The sequence below is a fragment of the Sebastes fasciatus genome, chromosome 4, assembly GCF_043250625.1.
Source record: "Sebastes fasciatus isolate fSebFas1 chromosome 4, fSebFas1.pri, whole genome shotgun sequence".
Classification (NCBI taxonomy): domain Eukaryota; kingdom Metazoa; phylum Chordata; class Actinopteri; order Perciformes; family Sebastidae; genus Sebastes; species Sebastes fasciatus.
The window spans coordinates 16,533,902-16,561,223 of NC_133798.1; the positions used below are offsets into that span (position 1 = coordinate 16,533,902).

The 27,322-nt window shown below is 40.2% G+C and overlaps 1 protein-coding gene across 6 annotated transcripts in view; it reads left to right on the forward strand.

The window, feature by feature from the left end:
- The window catches only part of lrrc4ca (leucine rich repeat containing 4C, genome duplicate a), a 192,501-nt gene extending 166,656 nt beyond the window's left edge, over positions 1-25,845 (forward strand). For all 6 annotated transcript variants that reach the window (XM_074632285.1, XM_074632288.1, XM_074632286.1 and 3 more), the window contains 2 exons: positions 2,554-2,627; positions 22,677-25,845. In XM_074632285.1, the coding sequence (XP_074488386.1) occupies positions 22,728-24,668 (1,941 nt within the window). In that variant the 5' untranslated portion in view covers positions 2,554-2,627; positions 22,677-22,727 and the 3' untranslated portion in view covers positions 24,669-25,845. The remainder of the gene's footprint in view (positions 1-2,553; positions 2,628-22,676) is intronic.
- The last annotated feature ends 1,477 nt before the right edge of the window (positions 25,846-27,322 follow it).

A 27,322-nucleotide genomic window follows, 5' to 3' on the forward strand; every position in this document is an offset into this window, starting at 1 on the left:
TAAATCTGCTGCCTGTTCTCATTGGATGTGATTTTTTTTTTTTTAATTGGTGGCAGTTACATGAAAGTCATATGTTGGTTGGACTGATGCAGCCTGATTTCTCCCTTTATCTGGGATAAATGGCACGCCTGCTATTGAATTGTGTGGTTTCCACTTGGAAAAAAACGCCTACCCAAAAATGAATCAGGAATAGCTCCTCAACCATAAGGCTTATATGCATATATCTGGTATTTTTTTAAAGGTAAGAAGCTAAGAAATATGAGTAAATTGTAAGTAAACTATTATCATAGAGATTACAATGGAGATGCAATAAAGGAAAAAAGTATAGTATAAAAAAAGTATAAAATCGAAATTTCAAAGGCAATATCGCCATTAAAACCAAGATCCCATAGACAATGATGCAACTGAAAGTCTTCTCCTACACTAAGTCTACAACTGTAACTATACATTTTATGAAAATACATAAAAATACAACATTTATGATACAGTTGAAACAAGTCATATTAATGTTAATAATTTTTTAGATAAATTGTAATGCTTGCGGTTCACTCTAAAAGTTATTACACTACCTGCTTCACTTAACACTGTAGTTAAATTAAATAAAATGCTGCAATATAGAAAGAGTATAAGGAAGCAAATCATACTTTGTCTCCTATCTGTCCTTATCCTACAAAGACCCAACCACCATTGAAGCAGCAGCTGTCTCTGACAGACCAGACTGCCTGCATGTTTAAGGTTTGAGCACAGCTTTTTATTCTTAATTAGAAAGAGCATACATCTTTTAGACACATTCTGACTCGAGACAAGCTTTGAAAAATGCAATGATGCAGTGTTTTGTCAAAGGAGGAGGAAAGCCAGGGGGTGTTTTGTGTGTGTGCGTGTGTGTGTGTGTGTACGTGTGCGTGTGTGTGTAATATTGATGTTGTTGATAATAACAACAATGATAATGATTACAGCGGCTAAGCCCATATCTATCATCGCTATCTGTGGGCATAATTTGTCATTCTTAGTGAAGTTTCAGCCAGAAAGAATTTCTTCCTCAACTTACTGTGCTGCACTTCATGTTGTTTTACAAATCGTATCAGTTATGTCACTCATAAGGTCGTGTGAATGTGTTGTTCCTGTACAGCTTGTGAATAATTTAGTCTTATTTCTTTCTTTCATTGTACCATTATGTTTCCATGCATGTATACCATAGTAAAAGACTGTAGAGCTTGAGACTGGAGACTGGCAAGACATATCAGTCTGGTGATATTCCATATTTTCCACAATGTCAAAAAATCTCATGGAAAGACAAAAAAACAACAATGAATTGATCCTAGCCAAAGCCTCATATAGCTTTTGCCCAAGCGGCAACCTCCAGTGCTGATGAATGAAGCCAATGTGAAAATGCCAAAAACTGACACATTCTGATGAAGACTTGTTGAGTCGAAACCCGTTGGTGGGTGTTATCCATGTCTTAATAAAGGATTTTAAAATTCCCAATCAGAGTGCCTCAGGTGTTTCCCAGACTGCCATCCTATACCAAGGACTTCCTTTCAAAGTAAACTTGCCAGTTTTTTTATTGTTATTTGCCAAAAACTGCAGTTCCTCTAATGGCCAGTTGAAGCTGGCTCCAAAAGGGAGTCAATCCCCATAGACCCCCATGTTAAAATGCCCGACTTTAGAGCAGAAATAAACATGTTTACAGCCATAGCTAATACCCCCGTTCATCACAACTGTACAGGGGGTGAATTTTTATAACTCACCCGTTTAAATTATATTAAGGCTTAAAGTTAGGCATAATTAAGAGCGTGGCCACTCACTCTGAGTGGGTGCTGTACCAGGTCGCTGTCTGCTCTGCTGCGTCACCCAGGCGTGAAAAAAGTACTCCCTGACAGCAGTGCTGCATAAATGAGACTGAGACGGCAAAACCCTTATCTTAAAACAAAGGTTGGGGTCACGATAGACCCACACAATAATGTTCCCGTGGATCAAACACGCGCTTATTTGCACTCGCAGTTCCTGCTCTGCACTAATGGATGGCGGGCGAGATGGAGCGCTTTATCTCCGTTTGCTTTTGTCCCCCATAATTTATTCAGCAGGGTCTGTCCTCGGTGTTGTGTGTGTACTTGTCTCTGTGTGTACAGGCTACACGTGTGTGTGTTTGTGAGGTGTTATGGCTTTGACTGTCCCCTTGTCCCTGGGGATTGAGCTCTTCTGACTAACAGTGGCGTACTGTAGAGCTCCTCGTGTTAGATAGAGGTTCTCAAAGGCACTAAAATATCAGCATCAGCAGAGTGCTGAGGAAGCGGTTGAAAGGAAAAACAAAACAAGATGACTCAATGATTATTTAGAGACAGTAAAGAGAATTTTGAATTAGATGTACTCTAACCTGGGGGTTTAAAAAATTGCATTTTTTGGTAGTCGAGTCGATACATCATAATCTTTCCAAAACAGTGCATTATTCATGGGCTGTATTCCATGGAGCCCATGAAACGGAGTAGCCACAGACTGTATCACTGTAAATCTGTTTTTAAAGTATTCTTACAGTTTGCCTTCTTGTATTTTCAGGGACAGCTTTACGGTGGATTGGAAGATAACATGAGGATGACCAGAACCCCTTGGAGCTGTGATTGAATTGGCAGGTAAGAACTGAATTAGATCAAATCAGAAACTCAAAGATTGAAAAACAAAACGTGTTTTGTGCTTGTTTGTCATGTCATAAATGTATGTGTTCAATCTAAACTCTAAATATGAGCTTACTCTATTTCATACCTTTGATCAAATCATATTCAGCCATTAAAAAAAAAAAAAAGCTGCAGAGGAAGAAAGTAACTACTTCGGTGTGGATACACCTGGCTTTTTCCCACTCGCCCTGAATAAATCACTCTTATTTCCTCAGCAAACTACACTTCTTAAAGTGTGGGAACACAACACAGTCCAAAGGTGTCTAATTCTGGGTGGATTGGAAACTATAAATCACCAGCGTGTTTCTCTGTCTTCTGCTCCATGTATGCTGGGATTAGCTTCCAGCCCCCTGTGATCATGAAAAGGGATTTAGTGGGGAAAGTAAATGAATGGCCGAATGAATGGGTTGCACACTATTTCAATTTCTCTCCCAATTTATTTGAGCTATTTCACAACTGAGCAATTGAATACTTTCCCAGATACATTATGCACCTTTAAATCATCATATGTTTGCTCAATGATAGTCAGGTGTCAAAAAAACATCCACATCTTACATTGTGTAAAACATTACACAATTGTATATTGTAAATTAAATGACAATGAAATGTCATCCCAGAAGAACAAGGATTGTGTTATTGAGTGATTGGGCTTTACTTTAAAGGACCAGTGTGTAACAATTAGGGGGATCTATTGGCAGAAAGGGAATATCATATTAAAAAGTATGTTTTCTTTAGTATAATCACCTGAAAATAAGAATTGTCGTGTTTTCCTTACCTTGAAATGAGCCATTTATATCTACATAGGGAGGGGGTCCTCTTCACGGAGTCCGCAATGTTGCACTGCCATGTTTCCACAGTAGCCCAGAACAGACAAACCAAACACTGTCAACTTTTCTTGCTTGGGCCGGAGTCAATAACGTAACTCGCTCCTGTTGCCGCTGCTGTCTCTCTCTCTTGCTTCACCACTCACTTCATTGCATTGGCTGTTCTCCAAATGACCTACACAACTCTTACAACAAATTGCTCTAGAGAGGGCCATTCCCATTTTCGCGTCAGCCACCATAGTTCTTCTACACACTTGGCACACGGGAGAGGCTTCAGTTGGTTGCAATCTCCAACTTCACCGCTAGATACCGCCAGATCCTACACACTGCCCCTTTAAGAGGAGAACACCTCTTGTTCTTTCAGGAACACCTTGCAAGTCTGCATTATTGAACATGTATGTTCAATCCATAAAAACTGAATAATTTGTAGATCTGTTGAGTGTTTAGCAGGTTGTCTATGGGAATAGTCATTTTTGGAAAATGAGGACATTATGAGGGAATGCTATTTGTTATTATGTATCCAAGGCCAGAATACTGTGTATAGTAACTTTGTGAGAGACAGTAAAAGTTTTTGTTGAGCCTGTGTCATGACTCTGTTGATTAAAGCTTTAATAGGCAGAATGTTTTTGGCACCATTTGGCAAAAAATCCATAATAACCTTTCAGCAAATTGTAATTCAAGTGTTCTGAGAGATAACTAGACTTCTGCACCTCCTCATGGCTCTGTTTTCAGGCTTAAAAAATCTAGCCTGTGACGGGAGACTTTGGCCAATCACAGGTCATTTCTGAGAGAGAGAGCGTTCCTATTGAGCGTCCCTATTGGCTGTGCTCCAGCTGGTGAGCGGTGCTTGGTAGTTCCTCAACTGATCTCAACATGGTTGGAGGGTCACAAACTTTCTCATTTTACAGCTAAACAGTACACTACAAGATGTTTTTGAAAACATTTGAAACGAGAAATAAGCCTTACAGTAACAGAATATTGATAGATATTTGATCAGCGCTGCCTCCGGTCTGTGAAACCTTACAGATGCCATTAGGAGTACCGGAGGACACCGGAGGACACAGATTGCACATGATTTTTTTTCAGATTACCTGTCTCATGCACTACTGTCAGGATATAGTGACGTTTTATAAAAATAACTTTTTTTAGCTATCATTTTAAGTTCTAACACTGCGTGTAGCAGATGCACACTGTAGTCGCCCACATGTGGTGCAGAGTTATGCTTACAGCCCATAAACCTCCAGCTGTAGTTTTGGCAATGCTGAGTGCAATGGACTCACAAAGATACAATTTAAAACCAATAAATGTATTACTGTTATTTCTGGTTGTGAACTATGAAACGCCAAATGAATATCAGCTCTGTGACTGAAGGATTAAAGTGTTTAGAAACTATTTGATTCATAGGTCTTATACAATGGTTTCACCCAATCACAGCACTGCACTGAATGAGAAATGACACGTGGCTGCTTTGACGCATGAGTAAGTCTGTGGAGGAAATGTATGATAAAAAGTTACCGAAGTGGAAAAATAAGAAGAACTTTATGATTCTCAGCAGTGTTTCTGTGCTGGTACCTCTGCTCTCACTGTCAGAAGTCTATTTTCACAAGACATTTCACCTTTGTGCCAGGCAGTTTTTTTTTGTCTTTTTTTTTTTTTACAAAGAGGTGCTTTTGGACTGCACACAGAAATACGCCTCTGGTGTGAACAACCCTGCTGCATGCATGTAACTTCCACTGCACGTCTGCTCCACTTTCGGTGTGAACTACTGTCGCAGTGTCTGGGAGCATTTACTTGCAACCACTGTTCCTCTAGGCTGATGATGCTGTTTGTCTGTGTTGGCCATATGTTGTCATAATTTCTGCGTCTGTTATCCCTGCCATAGTAAATCACTCTGGAGTTTTTACAGCCGATGCAGAAGCGAATCAGGCACTTACTGTCTGGCCTCTTTCATGGTCTCTCAGTTTAGTCACGTTGCTGTGGAAACTTGCATATCCAAGTGATGATTGTCAGACCTCTTTAAAAGCTTGATGGCATTCATCTTATTTGATATGACTTGCATGAGTAGTTGTTTTTGTGATTCACTTACTTCAAAGATCCTTTTCATGTGGTGTTTCTCTTATTTTATCCACCCTTTATATCTGTCGCAGTAGGGCGGGAGATTGTGTTTCTTCATGGAAATTATATTGAATTGGTGCAGTTGAATCAATTCACGTGTTTCTTATTTCCTCTAAAAATGTCACATTTGTTGTTGTTCCCAAGCGTGTGTATTCACATGTTATTGAATGAAAAAACATCATGATTCACAGGACTATCACAACTATTATTTTACAATTCTTAGTCTGAGCTTCACTGTTCTTAGCTTTAATATTGGCATCATTCAATTAGAAAATGGACGACGCGTCTTCACTTCCTCCCACTGTACAGAAGTGAAGCCCAAATATCACGGATACGGGAGCTGCCATCTTGAGATTTTGACGTCATTTGGAGCCAGAGTCTGCACTGTAGTGATCTGGAGGTGGAGCCACGGTATCGAGGTCCCGCCAACACACCCATCCGAGCCAATCACGAGCCGAGCACAGCCGGAGCTTGTTAGTGATTAAAGAATCACGGCTGTCAATCATGATGTCTCACCCCCTCTTTATAGCATCAAAAAACATCAATTAAAACCAAACTTATCGGAAAAATTAACACTTGAAAATACATACGGCATGATAAGAACTACCTAAAATGTCAGAAACCAACTTTGGGAAAAATGTATTTGACGATTACTTTGACTTTTTTAGTTTGGTCCATGTACCATCCGCTAACATGGATGAGGCGGGATTTATGACCTATACTGCAGCCAGCCACCAGGGAGCGATCAAGAAGTTTTGGCTTCACTTTTTGGGAGCTGTCATGTCGTCCATATTTATATACAGTCTATGGTTCTAACTCACACAGGCTTCGCCCTATACTGGACTCTATGGGTAATACTCTCCTCCAATCCAAAGCAAGTATTCGCCCACTGAAAATTTGCATACCTGTAGCCCGCCAATCAGGACATGCCTACTCGAATACGTGCGGACCCAACAGTATGTAAAGGCAGCACACGCCGATTTGCCCACTGAATGTGGTGTGCAGTGTGTCTACTGCTTATCTTTTTGGTCCATGCAGGGTTATGCCATGGCTCTACTCAGTTCAATTGCGTACTAACTGTGTTGGCTTGGGCCCCCTATGCTGTAGCAGCCTAGGTTATAAAGAAGGATGTGGGCCGCAGCGACTAACCTCTAGGTGATCAGTATCAGTGCGGTTGGGTTGATGTTATGTTGCGGCAGGGCGTGCCTTCATCGGGCTCCAACCACTGTACCCATAGAATCCAGAAGAGGGAGGAGCCTGTGTGAGTTACGAACAAAGAACAAAGGTTACGATATTGTAACCCTAGTTCTATAAGCACAGGCGTAGCCCTTTACCAAGGGGGCCCTGATGCTCCTACGCCGCTCGCTGAGGAGAATGAAGGATAGCAGACAGCAGTGCTGCCTGTGGGGTCAGCAAGTATTCAGGTAGGCACGTCCTGATTGGCGAATGTGGGCGAATGCATGCTTGTGATTGGAGGAGAGTATTACCCATAGAGTCCATTAGAGGGCTCCACCTATTCTTATAGAACTAGGGTTAGAAAATCATAACCTTTGTTTTGTAATGTAATATCCTACAATTCTTTACAACTGCAGAAAGTTATAATGTCATTAAGTGAAATGACCGTCACTTTCCCTTCTCTCCCCCTATTCAATCTGTGAATTAGCCTTTGAAATGTGGTTGTGAGCATCTCCAAACTAGGATAGAGTGTGTGTATGAATATGAAGCAGATTTTTGTAAAGGGAGAAGGTTAACAAATAGGGCCTGGTATGAAAGAGCGAGGACACTCTTCCGTTTAACTCATTTATCGTTTCATTAATATACTGTCAAGTATTATCCCAATCTTTTTGTGTCAGAATATATCAAAATATAAAGTTAATTTAATACAAATGTAGGTGGTATGTTGAAGTCATAAAAGAAATGCAATCGTTTGACTGGTCAGAAACATTTTAACGGCAGCAAAAACTGAGATCCGAAATTCAGAGCTGAGGAGTTGCCAGGTGTCTGTTCTTTCTTGGGTGTATCTAATCAATAAGAGAAACAACAGTGGTGTTATTGTGAACTAAACAAGGGTTCTTAGTCTTCCACTGTTAACTGCAATTTTGATACAAATCCTACAATCTTCCAGCATGACAAAATACTAAGTATAAACTTCCTAAACCCTGAATAGGCACACAATCTATTTGTTGGCATTTTTAGTGACACATACACACACATACACACACACACACACATACAGTATGTATTTCTTATCTCATGAAATAATAGTTTCCCCCTCAAGCATCCATTTATATTCAGGTAAATCAAGATGGGTGATAGAGATCAATTTGTTAGAAAGAATTATGTATTGTAATGACGTGTTTCCAAACCACCAGAGGTCCCCCCACTCTCATTGTTACCATTATAACAATGGTTATTGTTACCACACTTATTTTTCATCTTACAGTTGTTTAGCCAACATTACGTTAGCAGCTGACCTTCATACCAACTGATGTTACATGTATACCGACACATCAATCAAGGAGACATTACAAGCATGTGTCCTTGAACATGTCAACGCTAAACAGAAGTTCAAATCAGTCATATGGGCAGAGAAGGAGAGCAGTGTAGTGTTTGTAAGTATACAAAAGGATTATAAGTGTACAAGAATTATATCCCGATGAAAATAATTCACGTATTCAATCTTACAGATGTTATTATATTACACTTTATAATATTACACTGTAGCCTCCGGTTTTGCCTCGGGTTTGTAGATATCATCTCTATCTCCCTCTTATCTCACGTGTTCTCTCAAGCTCCAGGCTCAATCACAGACTGCACTGTCTGGATGTCCAGGTTCGTGGCCTCAAAACGACCTCTGACGACTCGGTCACACTCGAACTGACGCACGCTAACCCTGACCGCAACCGGACAACGGAGCGACAGCAGTATAACAGACAGACTCCTTTATCCCACGTCCCTGAAGAGTAGTAGTTAGCGGCCATTTTCTGCCCACACAGCCTCTCTGAAATGCTCACAGGGTGAAGCATGATTTTATCAATACCTCTCGTCACCCGCAAGCCCCCACCGTCAACACGCTGCTCACTGTGAAACAAAAAGGCTGTCACGTACACAGCTTGTAAAGATTTTCACATGCTAAAAGCACACACCACAGACACATTCTCACATGGATAAACACCTTCTGCTGAAAATCTGTGCAGTTGGTACAAATCCTGTTTTTCCTTCAGGAATATTGAGAATCGAAATACTGGGCAGGAAGGAATAAAGCAGATTAAAATCACAATCATTTTTATCAGTTATCATAATAGTCCCCATGGTTGTTCTTCTGTGGATACTTGTGCTATACTCTATGTATGTGTGAACTTTTGCATTTATGTATTTTGACCAAAAATTACGTTCCCATACAACAAAACTACATTGTAAATTACGTTTCGAGGGAAACCTATTTTGCCGGGGATTATGTTTTTTTTTACGTAACAGTGTGTAATGATAGTCCGCAGAACTCCGCATAGGAAGGAGGTCGGGGTGATGGATGGGTCAACAAACACAGGACTTTCACCCAGGAGACCGCTGTTTGTGTCCCATGTGAAGCTAAAGGTCAGCATTCACTTATTTTATGTAACAAACGTAGTCATTTCAAACCAAAACATTAAACCTTACTAAGTAGTTTTGTTGCGTCTTTTGTTTTGTTTTGTTTAGGGATGCTCATTTTGAAAAATGTTCTCAACCGATAACGACCCTCGTTAACCAATTATTAACCGTTAACCGACAAGATTTGTGCCTCGTACCAGCTGCAGGAGCAACACAGATATTCGTTGACGGGAGTCTCCAGTTCACCCGTTCAGGAGCGTTAACTTATCAGCTACGATGCTGCATGTAGTGTCGCAGACATGCAGCCACTTTCCCAGTAAAAGTCGCCACCGCACATTTAGTTTAGTTGAGCAGGTTTTCAGCTGTGTGTCTGCCCGGCGTAGCGACATTCTGTCTGCCCAGCATAACTTTAGCGAGAGGCCAACAAACAATGTGTATTTGTGCTACGTTAGCAGCTCTAGCATCGCCGGAGGCTCACTGCCGCACACGTAGTCTGTGTAACTTTAGCGAGTTTCCAACAACCGTGTGTGTGTTGGCGGTGAGTGTGAGGTTGTTGGTGGCGTTATAGCTGTGAACGTAGGTGTAGCAGTGTGTGTACAGTTTATTTGTCGGTGAATAAATGCTACGAAACTACAACTCCTCCGCTCCGTTCAAGCAAGCCAGAGACCGGAGCCAACTTCCTGTATCCTGCAACTCCGGCTGTGCCTCTTAAGGTGGGCTGTTAAGGTGGACCAGCTTTCTTCCTTAAAGAGATGAGCCGCTCAGCTTTTGAGTTAATTATAAACATTTCTTTTAACCGTTTTAACTGATAGCGTTAATCAGTTAAATGCTTAATGTCGGTTAACGGTTAACCGGTTAATTATGGACATCCCTAGTTTTGTTTCAATTTACACCATTAACACTCAAACTGTGACCATAACCCGTACTTATTTGAGAATGCAGTTTATTGTATGGGAACATAATTTGATAGGATACAGGGTAGATGCGTGCATTTCCATACTTATCTAAGTGTGTGTGTGTGTGTGTGCGTGTGTGTGTGTGTGTGCTTACTGTGTTTGTAAAGTGAAAGTGAAACTTAACATTGTGAATGCAAAGACAAACAACAGGCTGGTTTCACACAGGACCCAAACAGTGGTCTCCTGGATGAAAGCCCTGAGTTTGTTGGACCCATCCACCAGCCCTCACGTCCACCCTGTGTGTGTTTTTTTGCTCTTTAAACTACGTCACCACACTCCCCAACCACTTTCTCTGAGTGTTTAATATTGACGTGATTAGGTTTACATTGTAGTTACTTGAAAGCTCGGTGCATCTCATACAGATGCTAAAAGGTGCCTCATGCGCCAGTATCACACGATGCGGGGCGTGACAAAGCGCTGGTATTTGACGCCCTGGGAATGAGAGTAGACCGATGTGTGTACCAGCTCATGCAGATGCACATTATGTATCTTTCAATGCCAGCGGGCCCTAATCAAGCTCCTGGTCGATCCCTTCTGTCCGAAGAGGCCAATTGAAATTACTGCGGCTCATTTATCAGGAAAATGTGTCGCTCGGGGGGGTCATCTTCTGACTGAGGGGGAGGCCAATTGCTCTGTCTCTGTGTAGAAGTGGTCCACACCTGAATAACAAGTGTGATGCCCTGTAGTAATGATACACCATCCTCATCACACTTTGGTGACACACCATCCTCTCCAGAAAATACTGGGATGTTGACTCACAAGTAAAGCATCATCACCAACAATGGCCTCATTCAAAAATAGAGAAAGATGCGTCATTGTAACCCGCGACATACTGTATGGTTTCATAAAGAAGCACTGGGGGAACTTGAGGAGAGAGAAACTGACGGGTAACACTTTATTTATGAGGTGGCAAAAAGTTGTTATTCAAAACTAAAACTTGTAGAGCCAATGGCAAGTTTGCAGCCAACTATGATCCGGTATGCAACTTATACAAGTGTAATGTGGAAACTTGAAAATTGGACTTTTCCATATGAGACATATTTTGTCTAGTAGTTAAACTGCAGAATTTTTACATATTCATAGATTCTTGAATTTTCATTGAGGGAGAAGGAGAAGATTTTTAGAATTTTTAACCAGGTAATTAAACGTTTTTGTGGAAAATAAAACACATCAGACTCAAATTATTATTCCAAGCAGAATCTTAATATGTCTTCAAACATGCCTGGAGGGGATCTTTAATTAATTTAATGGTTCCCGTTCCTTAGATTTTGTTCAACAAAAACATTTGAGTTTCCCAGCTGCATGTGACCATCAAAGCTTGCAAAAGAGGGTTCCCCTTTTGTTATGGTGAAAATGACTTGCAAATAAAGGTCCATTCAGGTAATATTAATATTCCAAGGGGAAGCAGACTAATTCAGCCCTTCATACCGTATAGTATGTGACCCTTGTTTCCACTTTTGGTTCTCAGTATAACAGACAGTTGCAGAGTATCGCAGGTTCAGAACTAAACTACAAAAAAAAAAAAAATCTGCTTCTATACACCCTGTGCAATGCCTGTCGGCACCTGTGTCCGATCAGACTTGACTTACTCACGTTGTTACCTCCTATTTAGGTCCATGGTTGTACGTCACTTTGGACAAAAGGGTCTGCTAAATGAAATTGTAGAATTGTAGAACTACACAAAGATTTTTGTTTCTGAGTAATGGCCAAATGGATCCCTCCTCCTCATTTGTCTCCAAGTGATTTATGGATTTGTGTTTTCAACCCTTGAGAACCAAATAAGTTAATTTAAGGTTTTTGAATTAACACAGTTAAGTCCAATAAACAGTTGGATAAACACAGCAGTCTGTAGAAAATGAGCTTATTGTCTGAGTACAGTGGTAATTAAAAGTAAGACTGCTTGGAGGCGTCCGGTGGCCATGTGGTTAAAATGCATGCCATATAACCACAAAATTCCCAGTTAAATTCTGACTGCTTTATTCCTCTATCTCTTTCTGTCTATATACACCAAAATAAAGACAGGAAAATAAAGGCAAAAGGTCACCTTCTGATCTAAAACTTTTTTTTTTTTCCTGAAGGCTGTCTCTGAATGCCAGTTCATATACTTTTAGAGTAAGAACTGTGAGGTGATAGTGTTAGCTGGCGACACATAAAATCTTTAACAGGCAGACTAGCTGAGACAAAATGCTTGCTTGTAGCAGACGTCACAGCGGCTCATTAGATTAACTTGCGTCTTCCTCTACTAATGCCTATTTCTTTTCTTTTTTTGCCCTTCATTGTATATGTTTTCAATTAGGACTGTGTGCTGATGTTAATGAGCTGGCAAAGCCCTTTTCTGCTTCTTCTGTGGTCACACAAAATGCAAATTGAGAGGAAGCAAATTACATCAAACATAGCACCTGGAGGACAGAACCTCAGAGGTACATATACATATACAAAGCGCGCGTGGACTGGATTTATGTTATTGGAGGACCAAGGAGTTCATCAAGACTCATTCGAAAATTCACACACATATGGGATTAAAATTGTTGATTTGCGCAGGTATAGTTGAATTTGCCCAACACGGTTAAGCTTCTAGCTTCATTTGTACAGTAACTTCCTAATACATTTCCAAGCGCTGATTGCCGGTTAAATCGGTGTTTGTTAGATGAATCAAATTCATTTTACCATATTGTTATGGATGAGACAGACAAGCTGTGAGTGGAAGTATGTCAGGCTGTGGGCAGGGGAGCAGCTGTCAGTTTGTCTCACTTGGCTAGTTAGCACCAATTCAAAGTACTCGGCTTGTCTGTCTCACTTGGCTAGTTAAAACAAAAGACACTGAAAAAGAGCTACAGTACGACCATTTTCAGTTTTTTCTTTTCTCTCGACAATCCTGAACACTTTATTTTATAGTGGCTCAGAATCAGTACATTGATCTGTATCTTAAGCTGTGGAAAAGAAGGGTACAGCTGTATATAATTCATACAGCCACACGTTATGGGATTACAGAGTGTACAAATATTGTACTTACATGGATAAAACTGTGCAATGTACAAAATAGATACACATCTGATGTGCATATGTGATGGACTACAATAACAATATTTTGAGTTTTACAGTGAAGCCAAAACTGACACTTGCAGTTATAGGGTTAACAGTAGGTTGTGGTAGCAAAAACTGATACTACAGTGAGCTCTGACAACACTGTTAAGACATGTCTATAATAAGTATGTTCATTGATTCAACTATGAAACTCTACTGAAAGTCAGATACCATAATAGTCAGATACAAACTGGACAGTGCAAAAATAAAGAGAAAACAGAACAACTCATCAAAATTGCCAGATAATCTCAGCTGCACACTGGTCGAACAGCTTGTGAATGCAGAAAACAATAATCACGAATGGCTCTAAAAGGTTGCAATATTGCTGTTAATAAAGCTGAAATATTTTTTTTTCATATTTGTGGAGTATCAGAAATTGAACTTTCTAAATGTAAATGAGGAAACATTTATACGAATTAGGGCTGTCAAAGTTAACGCGATAATAACGCGTTAATGCCACTTCGTTTTAACGCCACTAATTTCTTTAATGCAACCGATATTCCGGAGATTGTAGCGGGCTCAGTTTTAAAGCTAGTGAAAAAAAGAGAAAATAAAAATAAAATCCATTGATACCAACCATGTCATACTAGTTTGTCACGAAGGAGGCTAAATAACGCTCCAAACTTTTGGTGAGGAAAAGCTGTCATGGCCATTTTCAAAGGGATTCCTTGACCTCTGACCTCAAGATATGTGAATGAAAATGGGTTCTATGGATACCCACCAGTCTCCCCTTTACAGACATGCCCACTTTATGATAATAACATGTAGTTTGGAGCAAGTCATAGTCAAGTCAGCACACTGACACACTGTGCCTGTTGTGCTTAAGTTTGCCATTTTGTTATACCAAATGCAGTACCTGTGAGGGTTTCTGGACAATATTTGTCATTGTTTTGTGTTGTTAATTGATTTATAATAATAAATATATAGAGTACATACATTTGAATAATATCATATCATCAATCATATTTGTCCACTCCCATGTTGATAAGAGTATTCAATACTTGGCAAATCTCCCTTTAAGGTACATTTTGAACAAATACCAAATGTGCGATTAATTTGCAGTTAATTGTGATGAATAATGGACAAACAGTAATATGACATTTTGTGTACCTATACTATACAGTATATATTATGTAGTAGTAGTATGTAGATATACAAGAGGCATGGAAAAGACAAGTATATCTCTTCACTCACACGCAGTGTAATGCCAGTATGCAGCTTTATGCATCGATTGGTTGGAAACCACAGTCAAAGTTGACCAAAATAACTGTTAGTAAATAGTCCGGCTAATTAGTGCATATTCAGTTATCATCGTCAGATTATATACAGCTTGCTAAGCAAGTTTGCTGATGTGTTTACGTGTGTAGGTGGTTGGTGCTATGTGAATGGGATCAAAAGGTTCTCTGCAGATGAAACACTTAGTTAAATATTAATAGTTTGTGTGTATGTGAAAAGAGCTTAACACATGCTTTTTCTTGAGAAAGGCTCGTTCTAGCCCCCTACTCCTGTTGCTTACCGCTGTGTATTAATTACTGAAATGAGAGTTCCGCAGGAGGTAATTTGAAATAAATTACTTGCACAACTGGTCAGTATGTTGCAGGCTTTAAATGAACTTATTATGAAGTATCATAGAGACAAATAAATAAAAGACCAATAAACAAAAGAGACGGTATCATAAATACAGACAAATTAATTACAGAGAAATACTCTCTTTTATTAGCCTCGTAGAAGTTATATTTCTTACCGTTTTAGCTTTTAATGAAGACAAACAATCTGTGACATTTATGCATGATCGTGATGATATTGCCAATTAGATTAGAAGGCGGGAGAAAATGTGTCATCTAGAAGACAAAACAATAAATTCATTAAAAATATATTAAATTGCAAATATAGAAGTAGAGCTGTTGAGTCATACTGAGTGACTCGCTGAAAAGCGTCAAAATATGAACACAACTGTCTCAGCAGATATACATCAGTCCCTGATGCTGGCTTAAGGGGGAAGATGTGTCCTGTTTTCACCCCAGTGAACTCCTAATACACTGGTTGAGATAAACAGTGACAAAACACTGTATGCAAACTATGACTGCATCGCGAAAATATCCCCATGTGACCGTCATCCAATTTATTCAGTGCACTAGTCACGGTATGTTCTGCATGTTTATGTTGTGAGGCTGGAAAGAAGGAAAAGCTTGCATGCATGCGGTGGGTATCCCTCCCACACTGGAATCCATAAAGAATTCTGGTTTATATTTGGAGCTGTTGCAAGATTGCTGGCATTATCAAGAAGTGACCTGATTTGATTTATATCTCATTAATCTCTCTCTTTCTCTCTCTTGCTCGTTCTCTCTCTCTGTCTCCATAGCATACATGCCAACCTTGCTCTATCACACACATCTCTCACTCTACAGTCTCTCATCATTCTTCACCCTCCATGCCATGCAGCATGAAAGCCAAATCTTCTGACTGTCGCTCCTCACTAAAAAGTTCATAATCAGTGGGCACTCAAGCATTAAGTGAGCGCAGAAAGCCTCAGGTCGAGTCCCCTCTCACTTTTCTCACCTTTCAAATGAAGATATGAATGTGTCTGTGAAGACCGAAGATAGGAAATGTATTTTGACCACGTAAAGAGAGCAGCAGAAAATCACTCAGGGCTTTTTTTTGCCAGGCAGTGGCATCACCAGACCTATTTTAAGGGGCTTTAGCCCCAGAAGAATTTCCTGTAGCGCCTCTAAATAATGCATTCTGCCTTTTTCTGGCTGATTTATAATGCAAAAATACGATACAGACTCCAGAATTACTGTACTCGTGAAAATGACTAGTACTCAGTGGAAATTGCTGTGCAGCACGGTACACTGTTGAAGTCCATCTACGGAGTTCTAAGCTGTGCATTCAGCCACAAAAAAATTCAAGTACAGTATGATGAAACATGGGATTTATACAAGCATAATATACATTTAGAATATAAATAGTGTAGAGACACACAAGCTGAATAGATGTCCACTACTTGTGAATTTATTAGGTGATTAACTCACAGGTCCTTCCCAGTGCAGTTAGTCTAATCGTAGACAATAAGACCAGCCAATTTTATGCAAATAAACTTTGTGAAATAGGTTCAGTTCAAGTGTCAAAATCATTATTGCCATGAAAAATGACACTATATTTTTTATTCGTTCTCTAAACGAAACACATTTCTCAGATGATTTACAGAACATCAAAAGTGAGGCTTTGTTGCTCAGGGAAAAATCTAAATATGTGTTATTTGATGTTAGATGCAGCCGGTGTTAAGACTGGAAGGTGTGGTCATTGTACTCAGTGTATACATTCTCCTGATGAGAAGGATAGCTCGGTAATATCAGCAAGACAGCCATTGTATTTATGTACTACGAGTATTGATTAGTTGTGTCATGCCAGGAGATGAGTCTCTTGTTTCCATGGCTGGCAAAGTTAATTCCCATTGGTTACCTTTAAGTGGTCTGATGGCAGATCCTCAGGGAGGGTTTGTGGGAAAAGGAGTGAAGAGCTGGATGCTGTAATCACACCCTGATGTAAGGAGTAATGTGCCATGCATGCTTCTATACAGGCTCATTTGTTAATGTTTTCTTTGCAGTGAATTGATTCATACCAGGCTGCACTGTTACTGCATTATAAAAATGCTCTTTGTTGCCAACAGAGACAAAGATTTGGTATTGTTTATCTACCCTCACTATTCTTACAATACAATTCTTATAAACTTCTGCTTAAGTACCATCATATAATTTACCAAAAGAAAGTGAACCATTCTTTTTGTAGGCAGTTATTGTATTGTGTAATAACCTAACACTCAATTGAAAGTGAGTTTATAGAGGGGTCATTTAAAGACTCTTTTTAAAACTATGAGTCTTTGTGTCTCAATTTACATGCGTTCATACTATTTTTTATGGATTTTTATGCTGATGACACACAGGTTTACCTCACTGTTAAAGGGATAGTTTTGGTGTTTTGAAGTGGGGTTGTATGAGTTACTAATCCATAGTCAGTGTATAGTAGATGACGGTCGGCATGCCGCCAGTTTGGAGAGACAGAGAGGATGCAAAAGCACAGTAGCAAAGCAATGTACTGCTGTGGACGGGGGCAGCAGCAAAAATGTATTATAGCCACTTACTGTAAAAGAAAGGCCCATCTAAAGAAAAAGTGTCTGGTGGCTTTGAAGAGAACATAAGTTCCACTTTCAGTTCAGTTACCTGTTGGAAAGGGCTGTCTGACGGCAAGATGAAGCAGTGAAAATATTCTAAATATAGCGTACACTTAAACAGATATTTATTTTTTTAGGTGGCTTTTCTTTTATGTGGCAAAAATTGGTTTTGCTGCTGTCCCTGTCCAAAGCAGTATATTGCTTCGGTTCCGTGCGGTAACTCCTGCCTGCCTCTCCAAACTGTGGGCGTGCAAACCATCATCTACTGTAGGTCATACACTGACTATGGGAAGTACTTCATACAACCCTGCTTCAAAACACCCTAAATATCCCTTTAAATAGAAAACATAACATAACATGTTCTCAGGAAGCAGTATTTAAGTTGTTGAATTTGGCAACCTAGTCACTAATAACAAGTCAGAGTAACTTTTGGAAAACTTGAAGGCAATCCATGCTACCATATAGTCAAGTACTAATATGGCATCCATATTGTAATATGTATGGTAACTCCAACTAAATGAGTGTCATGATTAATATAATCTATATGGATCATTATGAACTGACATTATGGCACCTTTTGATGTGACATGTGTAAATATGTAATGCATCTACGCTGCTAAACAGCTGCATGTAGCCACGTACAGAGTTTATTAGTATGGCTGGCCTTAGTGTGAACTGTTTCCATTTCGTAAACCAGAAATTAATTCAGAAATGTTGCAGATCTTGCTCTTCAATTGTCTGCCGTCCTGCTAATCTGGGTCATGCCAGACAAAGAGACAGCTGGCAGTTCATAATCTGTTGGGACAAAAGTTTGAAAATGCTTTCTTTTCTTAATCTCATTTTCCTCATCTCTTTTCATCTAATTCCTTCACTGCACTCCGTAAATCCAATTTTGCTGCTTTCATTGTCAGTGTGAGGACACATTGTTTTGCTTTGTAAATCAACTTCATCTTTTCTGCTGCCATCATTTGGATTGCTGATTCATTGTTTATCTCTTTTCAAGGTCTGAATTCTTGAAAAGGAGGATGAGTAAATAGTGGTATAAGATACCGGGATTCCTTATCCGAGGGATCAAAAATCCAGACTGTGCAGCATATTTTCTAGTTAGTTATTGATGGAATTTCACCTTGAAAAAGCATTGTACTTGTCTGAATAATAAGCAAGTATGTGTTCTCTTTTATTATAACTCACTTCTGAGGAGGTCAGTAGAAGATGCAAACAAACCTCATATTGTAGCCTGGATTGTACTAGAGCTGCAACAATGAATCGATTAAAGTGGCAGTAGGCAGTATAATTGTGGCATCATTGGGCAAAAATTCCATAATAACCTTTCAGCATATTTTAATTCAAGTTTTCTGAGAGATAACTAGACTTCTGCACCTCCTCGTGGCTCTGTTTTCAGGCTTTAAAAAATCTTGCCTGTGACGGAAGCCTTTGACCAATCACAGGTCATTTCATAGATAGATCGTTCTTATTGGCTGTGCTCTGGTCATCTGACCGGAACTTGCCGTTCCTTCAAGAGATTTCACAATGGCTGCCGTATCACAAACTCTCTCATTTTACAGCTAAACCGTGCACTACAAGATGATTCTGAAAACATTTGAGGCGAGAAATAGGCATTAACGTAACATAATATTGATTCGTATTTGATCAGCGCGGCCTAGTTTGACCATTTGGTCAGAGTTCGCGAGTGAAGGAGATCCAGAGGACACAAAGGCACAGGATTTTTTTCAGGTTACCTGTTTCATGTTCTACTGTCAGGATACAGCGACTGTTTTATAAAAATACTTTTTTTAATCAAATTTGCTCTAATCTCGCCTACTTCAGCTTTAATCGATTAGTTAACTATTCAATTAATTGCCAACTATTTTGATAATTGATTAATCAGTTTGAGCAATTTTTTTAAGAAAAATAAAATTCTCTGATTCCAGCTTCTTAAATGTGAATATTGTTCTGGTTTCTTTACTCCTGTATGACAGTAACCTGAATATCTTTGAGTTGAGGACAAATCAAGATATTTCAGGACGTCATCTTGGGCTTTGGAAAGCACTGATTGACATTTTTCACAATTTTCTGACATTTTATAGACCAAACAACTTGTCAATTAATCAAGAAAATAATTGACAGATTAATCCTAGATGGTACCATAGTCAATTGTTTAATGCAAGATTTTAATTTCTAGCAAATTAAAGCTGCCATGTAGAAATGTGATTATCAGCCTGGTGTGTGATCCCTGTCACATTTGCCTGGACCCCTGCATGGAAAGACATTCTTTCTCCACCCTCAGGCTTTTGCTGCTTGGAATTTAAATTTTGTAATTGAAGAATTAATGGAGTCAGTAATCAACCAATTAATCAGTAGTTACAGTAATAGCCTGCTCTTTCCTAAGTGTAGAGCTTTCTGTTGCAGAATAGGCACGGTGTTGAACATACTGTATAGAAGCAGAAAATATTGTAATCCCACAACAGCATTCATGCGGTTGATATATTTTATTATGTTCAGAAATCAGCTGTCATAGACTGCCATATTTCACTGTTAAACAGTCTCTAAGTGTTTCCAAATTCACCTTTGAGCTGTCTTATGTTCATGCATGTCTTCATTTGCAGTATTTGAAAGATCAACGCTTAAAAGAACAAGTATTCTGATCTATTTACAGCAACCCTTATCCTTTTTTTTAAAATACCATACACCATTTTTTTAATTTTAGAATTTTGTTCATTTTTGTCCTAAACTCACAGTGTCAGTGACAATTGACTCAGTGACAATAAATAACAATGTTTATTTTTGATTATCTTATTTAAATCTGACAGCTGTTTCACTTTATTCATCAGACACATCCCAAGAGAGCCCTTGCCTCTTAGAGCTCATATGATTACTCTGTTTCTAGATTAAACCCTATTTGTGTGACAGTCAGACAGATTTACTGTAGCTATTTGTAGCTCAACAACACATCACTGTCAGTCCACTGCAGGTTGTCTAGGTCTCTAGCACTTTCTGTGAGTGAAGTTCACTTTATTTTTCTTCATGTTCACATTGATTTTCTGAACGTGCTCCAGTTTCCTCCCACATTCAAAAACATTCAGGTCAGGTAGATTAGAGGCTCTATAAATGTTTCTCTTTATATGTGTTAGCTCCGTGACTCACTTCCGACCTGTGTTTCCCCGTCTTTCACTTCCAGCTTTCTGTGACAATGATGAAAAATAATATGTCAAAATAAATTCTGGCAGCCATACGACAAGCAAAACATTGTTGAGTCATAAAATAGAGAGGATCTACAGTTCCCATGCCCATCGCAGCATTCACTGTAATAACTGTATATGCATTACTTAGGGAACACTGCAGCTATAAGACAGGCTTCGTCCAGAAACGCATACTATGCAGTACATACCCAATAGGTGTACTATCATTCAATATACTTTTGTGTGAATAATCTGTAGTATGTGCCTTTTCGGACGCACCGAGCAGTAATTTACATTGTCCGTTCCTTAGAGCCTCCTTGCTGGTTAGAGACATGTAACCATGGTAACCCGTGCCAACCTCAAGCAACGATTTGTGAGAATCAAAATCTGAATTCATTTAAAATATATATTACTCCTAGCAAAGTGAAATGTTATACTTACATTTAAATGTAAGTGTTATTGATGTAACAGAGCCATGTGTCAACATATGTTATGAACGTTGTCGTCACTACCCCATTGCATTTTTACATGATATTTTTGCCGCCGTAGTGTCCAGCGTTGCATACTGTAATATTTGACTGGAAATAGTATGCAGTTTGCATACTATTGATTTCATAATAAAGTTTCGGACACACTAAAAAATCTCACATACTTTTTTAATATTTCTGAATAGCATGTTTGTATGGAATTTCGAATGTTCCCATAGTCTTTAATAACAATAAATTGGTGAACATATAGTTCAATCACTCCCTTTACCTTTCAAGTTTCTTTATGAGGTCACGCAGGGGTGTCATACCTGAACACTGAAGCTAATGTAATTAGCATGTTAGTAGCTATCTCTTAATGGATCTGTAGCAGGGCCAGATTTTGATATTTACTACTTCAACCCCTCTATAAATTCCCAATTCTTCTTGGCTGTCTCTACATGTCTCTCAGCCAAAAGAGGTATCGTCTGGGATTTTAATTCAATCAGAAGCACCGGCTCAATAATTTAGATATACAATATGGTATGGACTTCACTTAGTAATGATTTATGACTGATAAAGACTACTTTGCTGTCTTTATGAATTCAATTATGGCATCACGATCAGTCTATGGATATCTTTATTATGTATTCAGGTCACTTTTAAAACTTAAATTCCAGTTAATGACTAAGTTTTTGCTTTCCAGGTGAAAGTTTTTCTTTTTAGCTTTACTTCCACAAGTTGCAGTGTTTCTTTGCTGTCTTGCTTGTCATTTATACTGTATGAATTGCACATTTTTCAACCAGTATTCACTGTGCAACCATGAAAATTGCTGGTATTATCCAGTTGAAAAACAGGGACATAACATACACCGAATCAATTAAATAGACATCTGTCATTTAGTCACACTCCATAGCTGCCACAGCGTCATCTCTCTTGCACACAGCACATCTTAATCAAAGAATAGGTTGTTTGTGTTTCCACGGTTTCCTTTGGCGTAATACATAAAGAGTTACGCAAACAAATTCCCCGGTACCATGTTGGCTTGCTTGTTTGAAATTCCAGTCACATACGTGCCTTTGAGGAACTGCGAGTTTAATCAGACGTTTCCAGATATCTCGACTCGATTGAAGGACTGGTGGGTGGCGAGCTTCCTTATTATTTATGTCTCTCGAGTCTCAAATATAAATCACACACAACACAGCAGTCAGAGCTGCTTTTCTTCCCTCCTCCCGCAGAGATACAGCACAGAAGTTGCCGGCTTCATTGTGATTTTATTTTATGTGACTGAGATTGAGAGCGCATGGAGGACAGTGCAGCCAGAAAGAGAGATGGATATGAGGCACTCTATCAAGGTTGCAAGGGTGTGTGTGTGTGTGTGTGTGTGTGTGTGTGTGTGTGTGTGTGGATCTGATTATTAGTGGCTGCAACAGATACACAAACCAACAAAGGATAATTTTAGGTGTAAACCTTCAAAATTGAGTTTTTCTGGATTTCTAATTTGCTATGTTGTCATTGTCATTGAGTATTTCAGTGGTAATTATTATAAGTGACATAATGAGAATCTCAAACAGGGTCAATTATCTAATGCATCTCTTCTCTCTTCTCTCTCTCATTTCATTCCAGTGAGCCCAAATCCTCATTCCAAAGAGTGGAAGACCAGTCAATGAATTATGAATGTTAAACAAGATGACCTCCTCTCAGCAGCAGCAGATGATGCGAGGTCCTAGGTGGAACCGGGCCTTGTCCGACCCTTTGTTTGTGCTGCTTCTGGCCCTCCAGCTGCTGGTGGTGGCAGGGCTGGTACGTGCTCAGACGTGCCCCTCTGTCTGCTCCTGTAGTAACCAGTTCAGCAAAGTCATCTGCACCCGGCGAGGCCTGCGGGATGTCCCCGACGGCATCTCTACCAACACGCGCTACCTGAACTTGCAAGAAAATCTAATTCAGGTCATAAAGGTGGACAGCTTCAAGCACCTGAGGCATCTGGAGATCCTGCAGCTGAGCAAAAACCACATTCGCAAAATTGAGCTGGGGGCCTTCAATGGACTGGCCAGCCTCAATACCCTGGAGCTTTTTGATAACCGCCTCACCACTATCCCAAACGGGGCATTTGAGTACCTGTCCAAACTAAAGGAGCTTTGGCTGAGGAATAACCCCATAGAGAGCATTCCCTCCTATGCTTTCAACAGAGTGCCCTCATTACGGCGGTTGGACCTTGGGGAGCTCAAACGGCTCTCCTACATATCAGAGGGGGCCTTTGAAGGGCTGAGCAATCTGCGCTACTTAAATCTGGGAATGTGCAATCTGAAAGAAATTCCTAACCTTATTCCCCTGGTGAAGCTGGATGAACTGGAGATGTCGGGGAACCAGCTGGCTGTCATCCGACCCGGCTCTTTTAAAGGGCTCATCCATTTGCAGAAGCTATGGATGATGCATGCCCAGATCCAGATCATAGAAAGGAACTCTTTTGATGACCTGCAGTCGCTAGTGGAGCTCAATCTAGCCCATAACAACCTTACCCTCTTGCCCCATGATCTCTTCACTCCTTTACATCACCTGGAGAGGGTGCACTTGCATCACAACCCGTGGAATTGTAACTGTGACATCCTCTGGCTAGCCTGGTGGCTTAAGGAGATGGTACCAGCAAACACCAGCTGCTGCGCCCGCTGCAGTTCACCAACCCACCACAAGGGACGATACATTGGCGAGCTGGACCAGAACTACTTTCACTGTTATGCTCCTGTTATTGTGGAGCCTCCTGCAGACTTAAATGTGACAGAAGGAAGCGCTGCAGAGTTGAAATGCAGAGCCAGCTCCTTGACCTCGGTGAGCTGGATTACACCCAACGGTTCCGTCATGACACACGGCGCTTACAAGATCAGAATCTCCGTGCTGAATGACGGCACTCTGAACTTCACCAATGTTACCATGCAGGACACGGGCACATACACGTGTATGGTCAGTAATTCCGCAGGTAACACGACGGCGTCTGCCATGCTCAACGTGTCCTCTACGGAGAACAGCAGCTTCAGCTACTTCACCACAGTGACGGTGGAGACCATAGAAACGCCGCATAACGAAGGCTTCACCACCGCCGTGCAACAAAAGGTGGGTCCCACGCCCTCCGCTGGCACGTGGGAGACCGTTTCACCCACCTCTACAACTACCACCACAGTCCGGACGACTACTCCCGCCACAGAGAAGACGTACACAATCCCCGTCACAGAGCTGGGCGGGGAGGGCTCGCTGAACGGCTTGGACGAGGTCATGAAGACGACCAAGATCATCATCGGCTGCTTTGTTGCAATCACGCTCATGGCAGCGGTCATGCTGATCATCTTCTACAAGATGCGCAAACAGCACCACCAGCAGAACCACCACGCACCCACGCGCACCATTGAGATCATCAATGTGGATGAGGACTGTGTAACGGGAGGCCCGGGCATGGAGGGCCACCTGACCTTGCCTCCTCTTGAGCACGAGCACCTCAACCACTATAACACCTACAAGACTGCATACAACCATGCCTCCACTATCAACTCCATACACAGCTCAGCGCACGAACCTTTGTTAATCCGGGCCAGCTCAAAAGACAATGTACAAGAGACCCAAATCTAATGCTTTTTTTTTTTTTCAAAATGAGACATTATAAAGCTGATGGAATTACATAAAGACATTAATGACAGGACATTACTGACAATTGGTTGTGAGAACTGTGGCTCAAACATGGAGAAACAGACTCGTGTGTTTGGCAAATCAGTGGCTGGTGATGTTTATTCAATGACTTTGGGAATTAGGGTATGTCTACTGTTTCAAAAAGTGTCTTTACAAAACAGAAGTTATTTATTTAAGAAAAAACTATCGTGGTTAAATCAAGAAAAAACTGTATTCTGCAATTATTTTTTCAGCATTTAATTCATGTTTATTTTTTTTTATTTTTCTCCTTCCTCTCATTTCACGGGATTGGTTTACTAATATGCTTTCAAACTCTGTTTGAAGACATCTGTTGAAGAAAAACTCCTGAAGCGAATTGTTGTTCTTTTTTGGTAAACTGCCGTCTTTGGATCAGACGAGATAGTAACCTCATTTCCCCCCATGTATCAAAGGAATCTAGAGCACATTAGTGATCTTCTCCAGCTGTGGATTAAGTGATGAAATCTTTTGTGACCATCTGTAACTGAGATGAATTGGACACTTGTTCATTATTTTACAGTGAGTGACAGAACTGTCAGTGACAAAATTTGATCATAATTCACTGTTTAATTATATCTGTCACATACATATTAGGCACTCTCTGCTCTTGTCATCAATAGACTGAAGATTTAAATGGGGGGAATGTGTCCTGCTGTTGTAAACGTTGAGGCTCACTATTAGAAGTGCATTTTAGTTAAATTAAATTCTATTGATTAACTATGAAAAAAATTACATTTGTCTTTGTGTTCCTAATGTATATGCAAAATCGTATCCCTAATCTCCACTTCGGACGTCATTGAGACGTCTTCTGATTATTATAGAGAACATTCCATTAATTGCATTAAGACCAATTTAGATTCTGAGGGTCGTGATATAGGAGCAGCTTTAATGGCTACTTTAGAATCTGCAAAAATTGTGATTGAAAAAGTAGGGGAGTCTTGTGAAGAATGTAGATGATCTTAAATTAAGGCAAAAGTCCTCTGCCTCCAAATGTTTCCAATGTATCATGACCTCACCTTTACCTTACGGTGCTTTGTGGAGTGGCATATGAAGGTGATCGCTTTGAAGCCACCTTTTTTTTTCTTCATGCTGGGACCCCTTACCTCATCTGCAAAACTGCAGGACTGAGTGCTGTCAGAAGCAGACTGATGAGCTGAAGAAAGAGCTTAAACCCTTTATACAGCTGTCTGAGCACATTGCCTGTCATCTGTGTGCCACGTTTCCACATGGGCAGTGCCTGGCAGCCCCAGATTCACACCCTAACCCCTGCCAACCACAGGACTTGGCCCTGGGCGGCAGGGGCTTATGCTGCGAGAGGCTTTAGGGGTGAATGTGTGGGATCGGGCATCAACCAGATGTTTGGGTTGCACCTGCCTCTCCTCCCTCTCCCTTTTGCGACAACACAATTTCCATTTTAATTGATGTGCCCATGGGCTTTGGATGAACAGAGCTCTGCAGGCGCCCACACCCTGGAAGCCATTTCAAAGTCCCCACCGTGAAAAATGGCGGCAGGCACCATAAATGCAGAGGTTAGGAGGCAGACGTTTGTCAGATCCAACACTTAAGGACATGCTCCAGGGTTATTTTTAGGAAATAAGGGCAGTTTTTGCCCCCCCGAATAGTAATATATATATAAAAAGGTAAGGCCACTGTCATGCTTAATTCAGTTTTGTGTTTTCATTATATCAAGGTGTTACAGTAAGGAAGTAGAGAAGGGCTCATAAAAAGTTACAGATAGTGGCATGCACTTTCTGTGGAGTCACCATGCTCTCCACTAACATTATAGCTGGAAGTGGTAATCCCCCCGCCAAAATGCACAGTATGTTGTGAGTTCAAACACTCCTCCTCTATAGGCTTGAAAGGTATCTATGAAATGTGTATGATTTGCCATTTCACAAAGATCAGATGCTGTGATCAGCTTTGGATTAATGGTTGGCATCAACATCTCTGCTGTCCATCTTTTCAGTCACATTTCACCATTTGGTTAAAACACAATACTGTCAAGCATAACAAGCTGTAATGTCCGTATAGGTCCATTCATGTTACAGCACCCATCTCCTGCCCTTCCATTGATTAAAACCAATCTGAACTATACTAGTTCACCTTACTCTGAACTATCTTAAACCAAGCATGAGTACAGCGGAGTATACATTTGATAAGAGTTCCCTATCCCACATTCGAGAGTAAAAAGAAACAAACAAAATGACATAACTATAAACCTTTTACAGCCACCTTTAAAGCCTACAGTACATGGAGTGAGTGCTTTCTACTCAAAAAGACTGAGTTTTCACCTAAAAGACAAATAGGCTACTTTGCATAGCTTAATGCATCAGCATTTTTCAAGTAGGGAGAATAAATGAGATACAGTTGCAGTACCTCATGACAAGGATATGAAAAGAGAATTAAATTAGACAACAAGATAATAATCTAAAGCCCTATTCCCACAAGACTAATATTACCTGGGGTCCTCTTGTGATATGTAATACAATAATTGCATAGATTATATATGTTAATAATCTATGATCCGTTAAGTAAAAACTCTGCAGCAAATTACCTTCCATATTTCACTTAATTCAGAG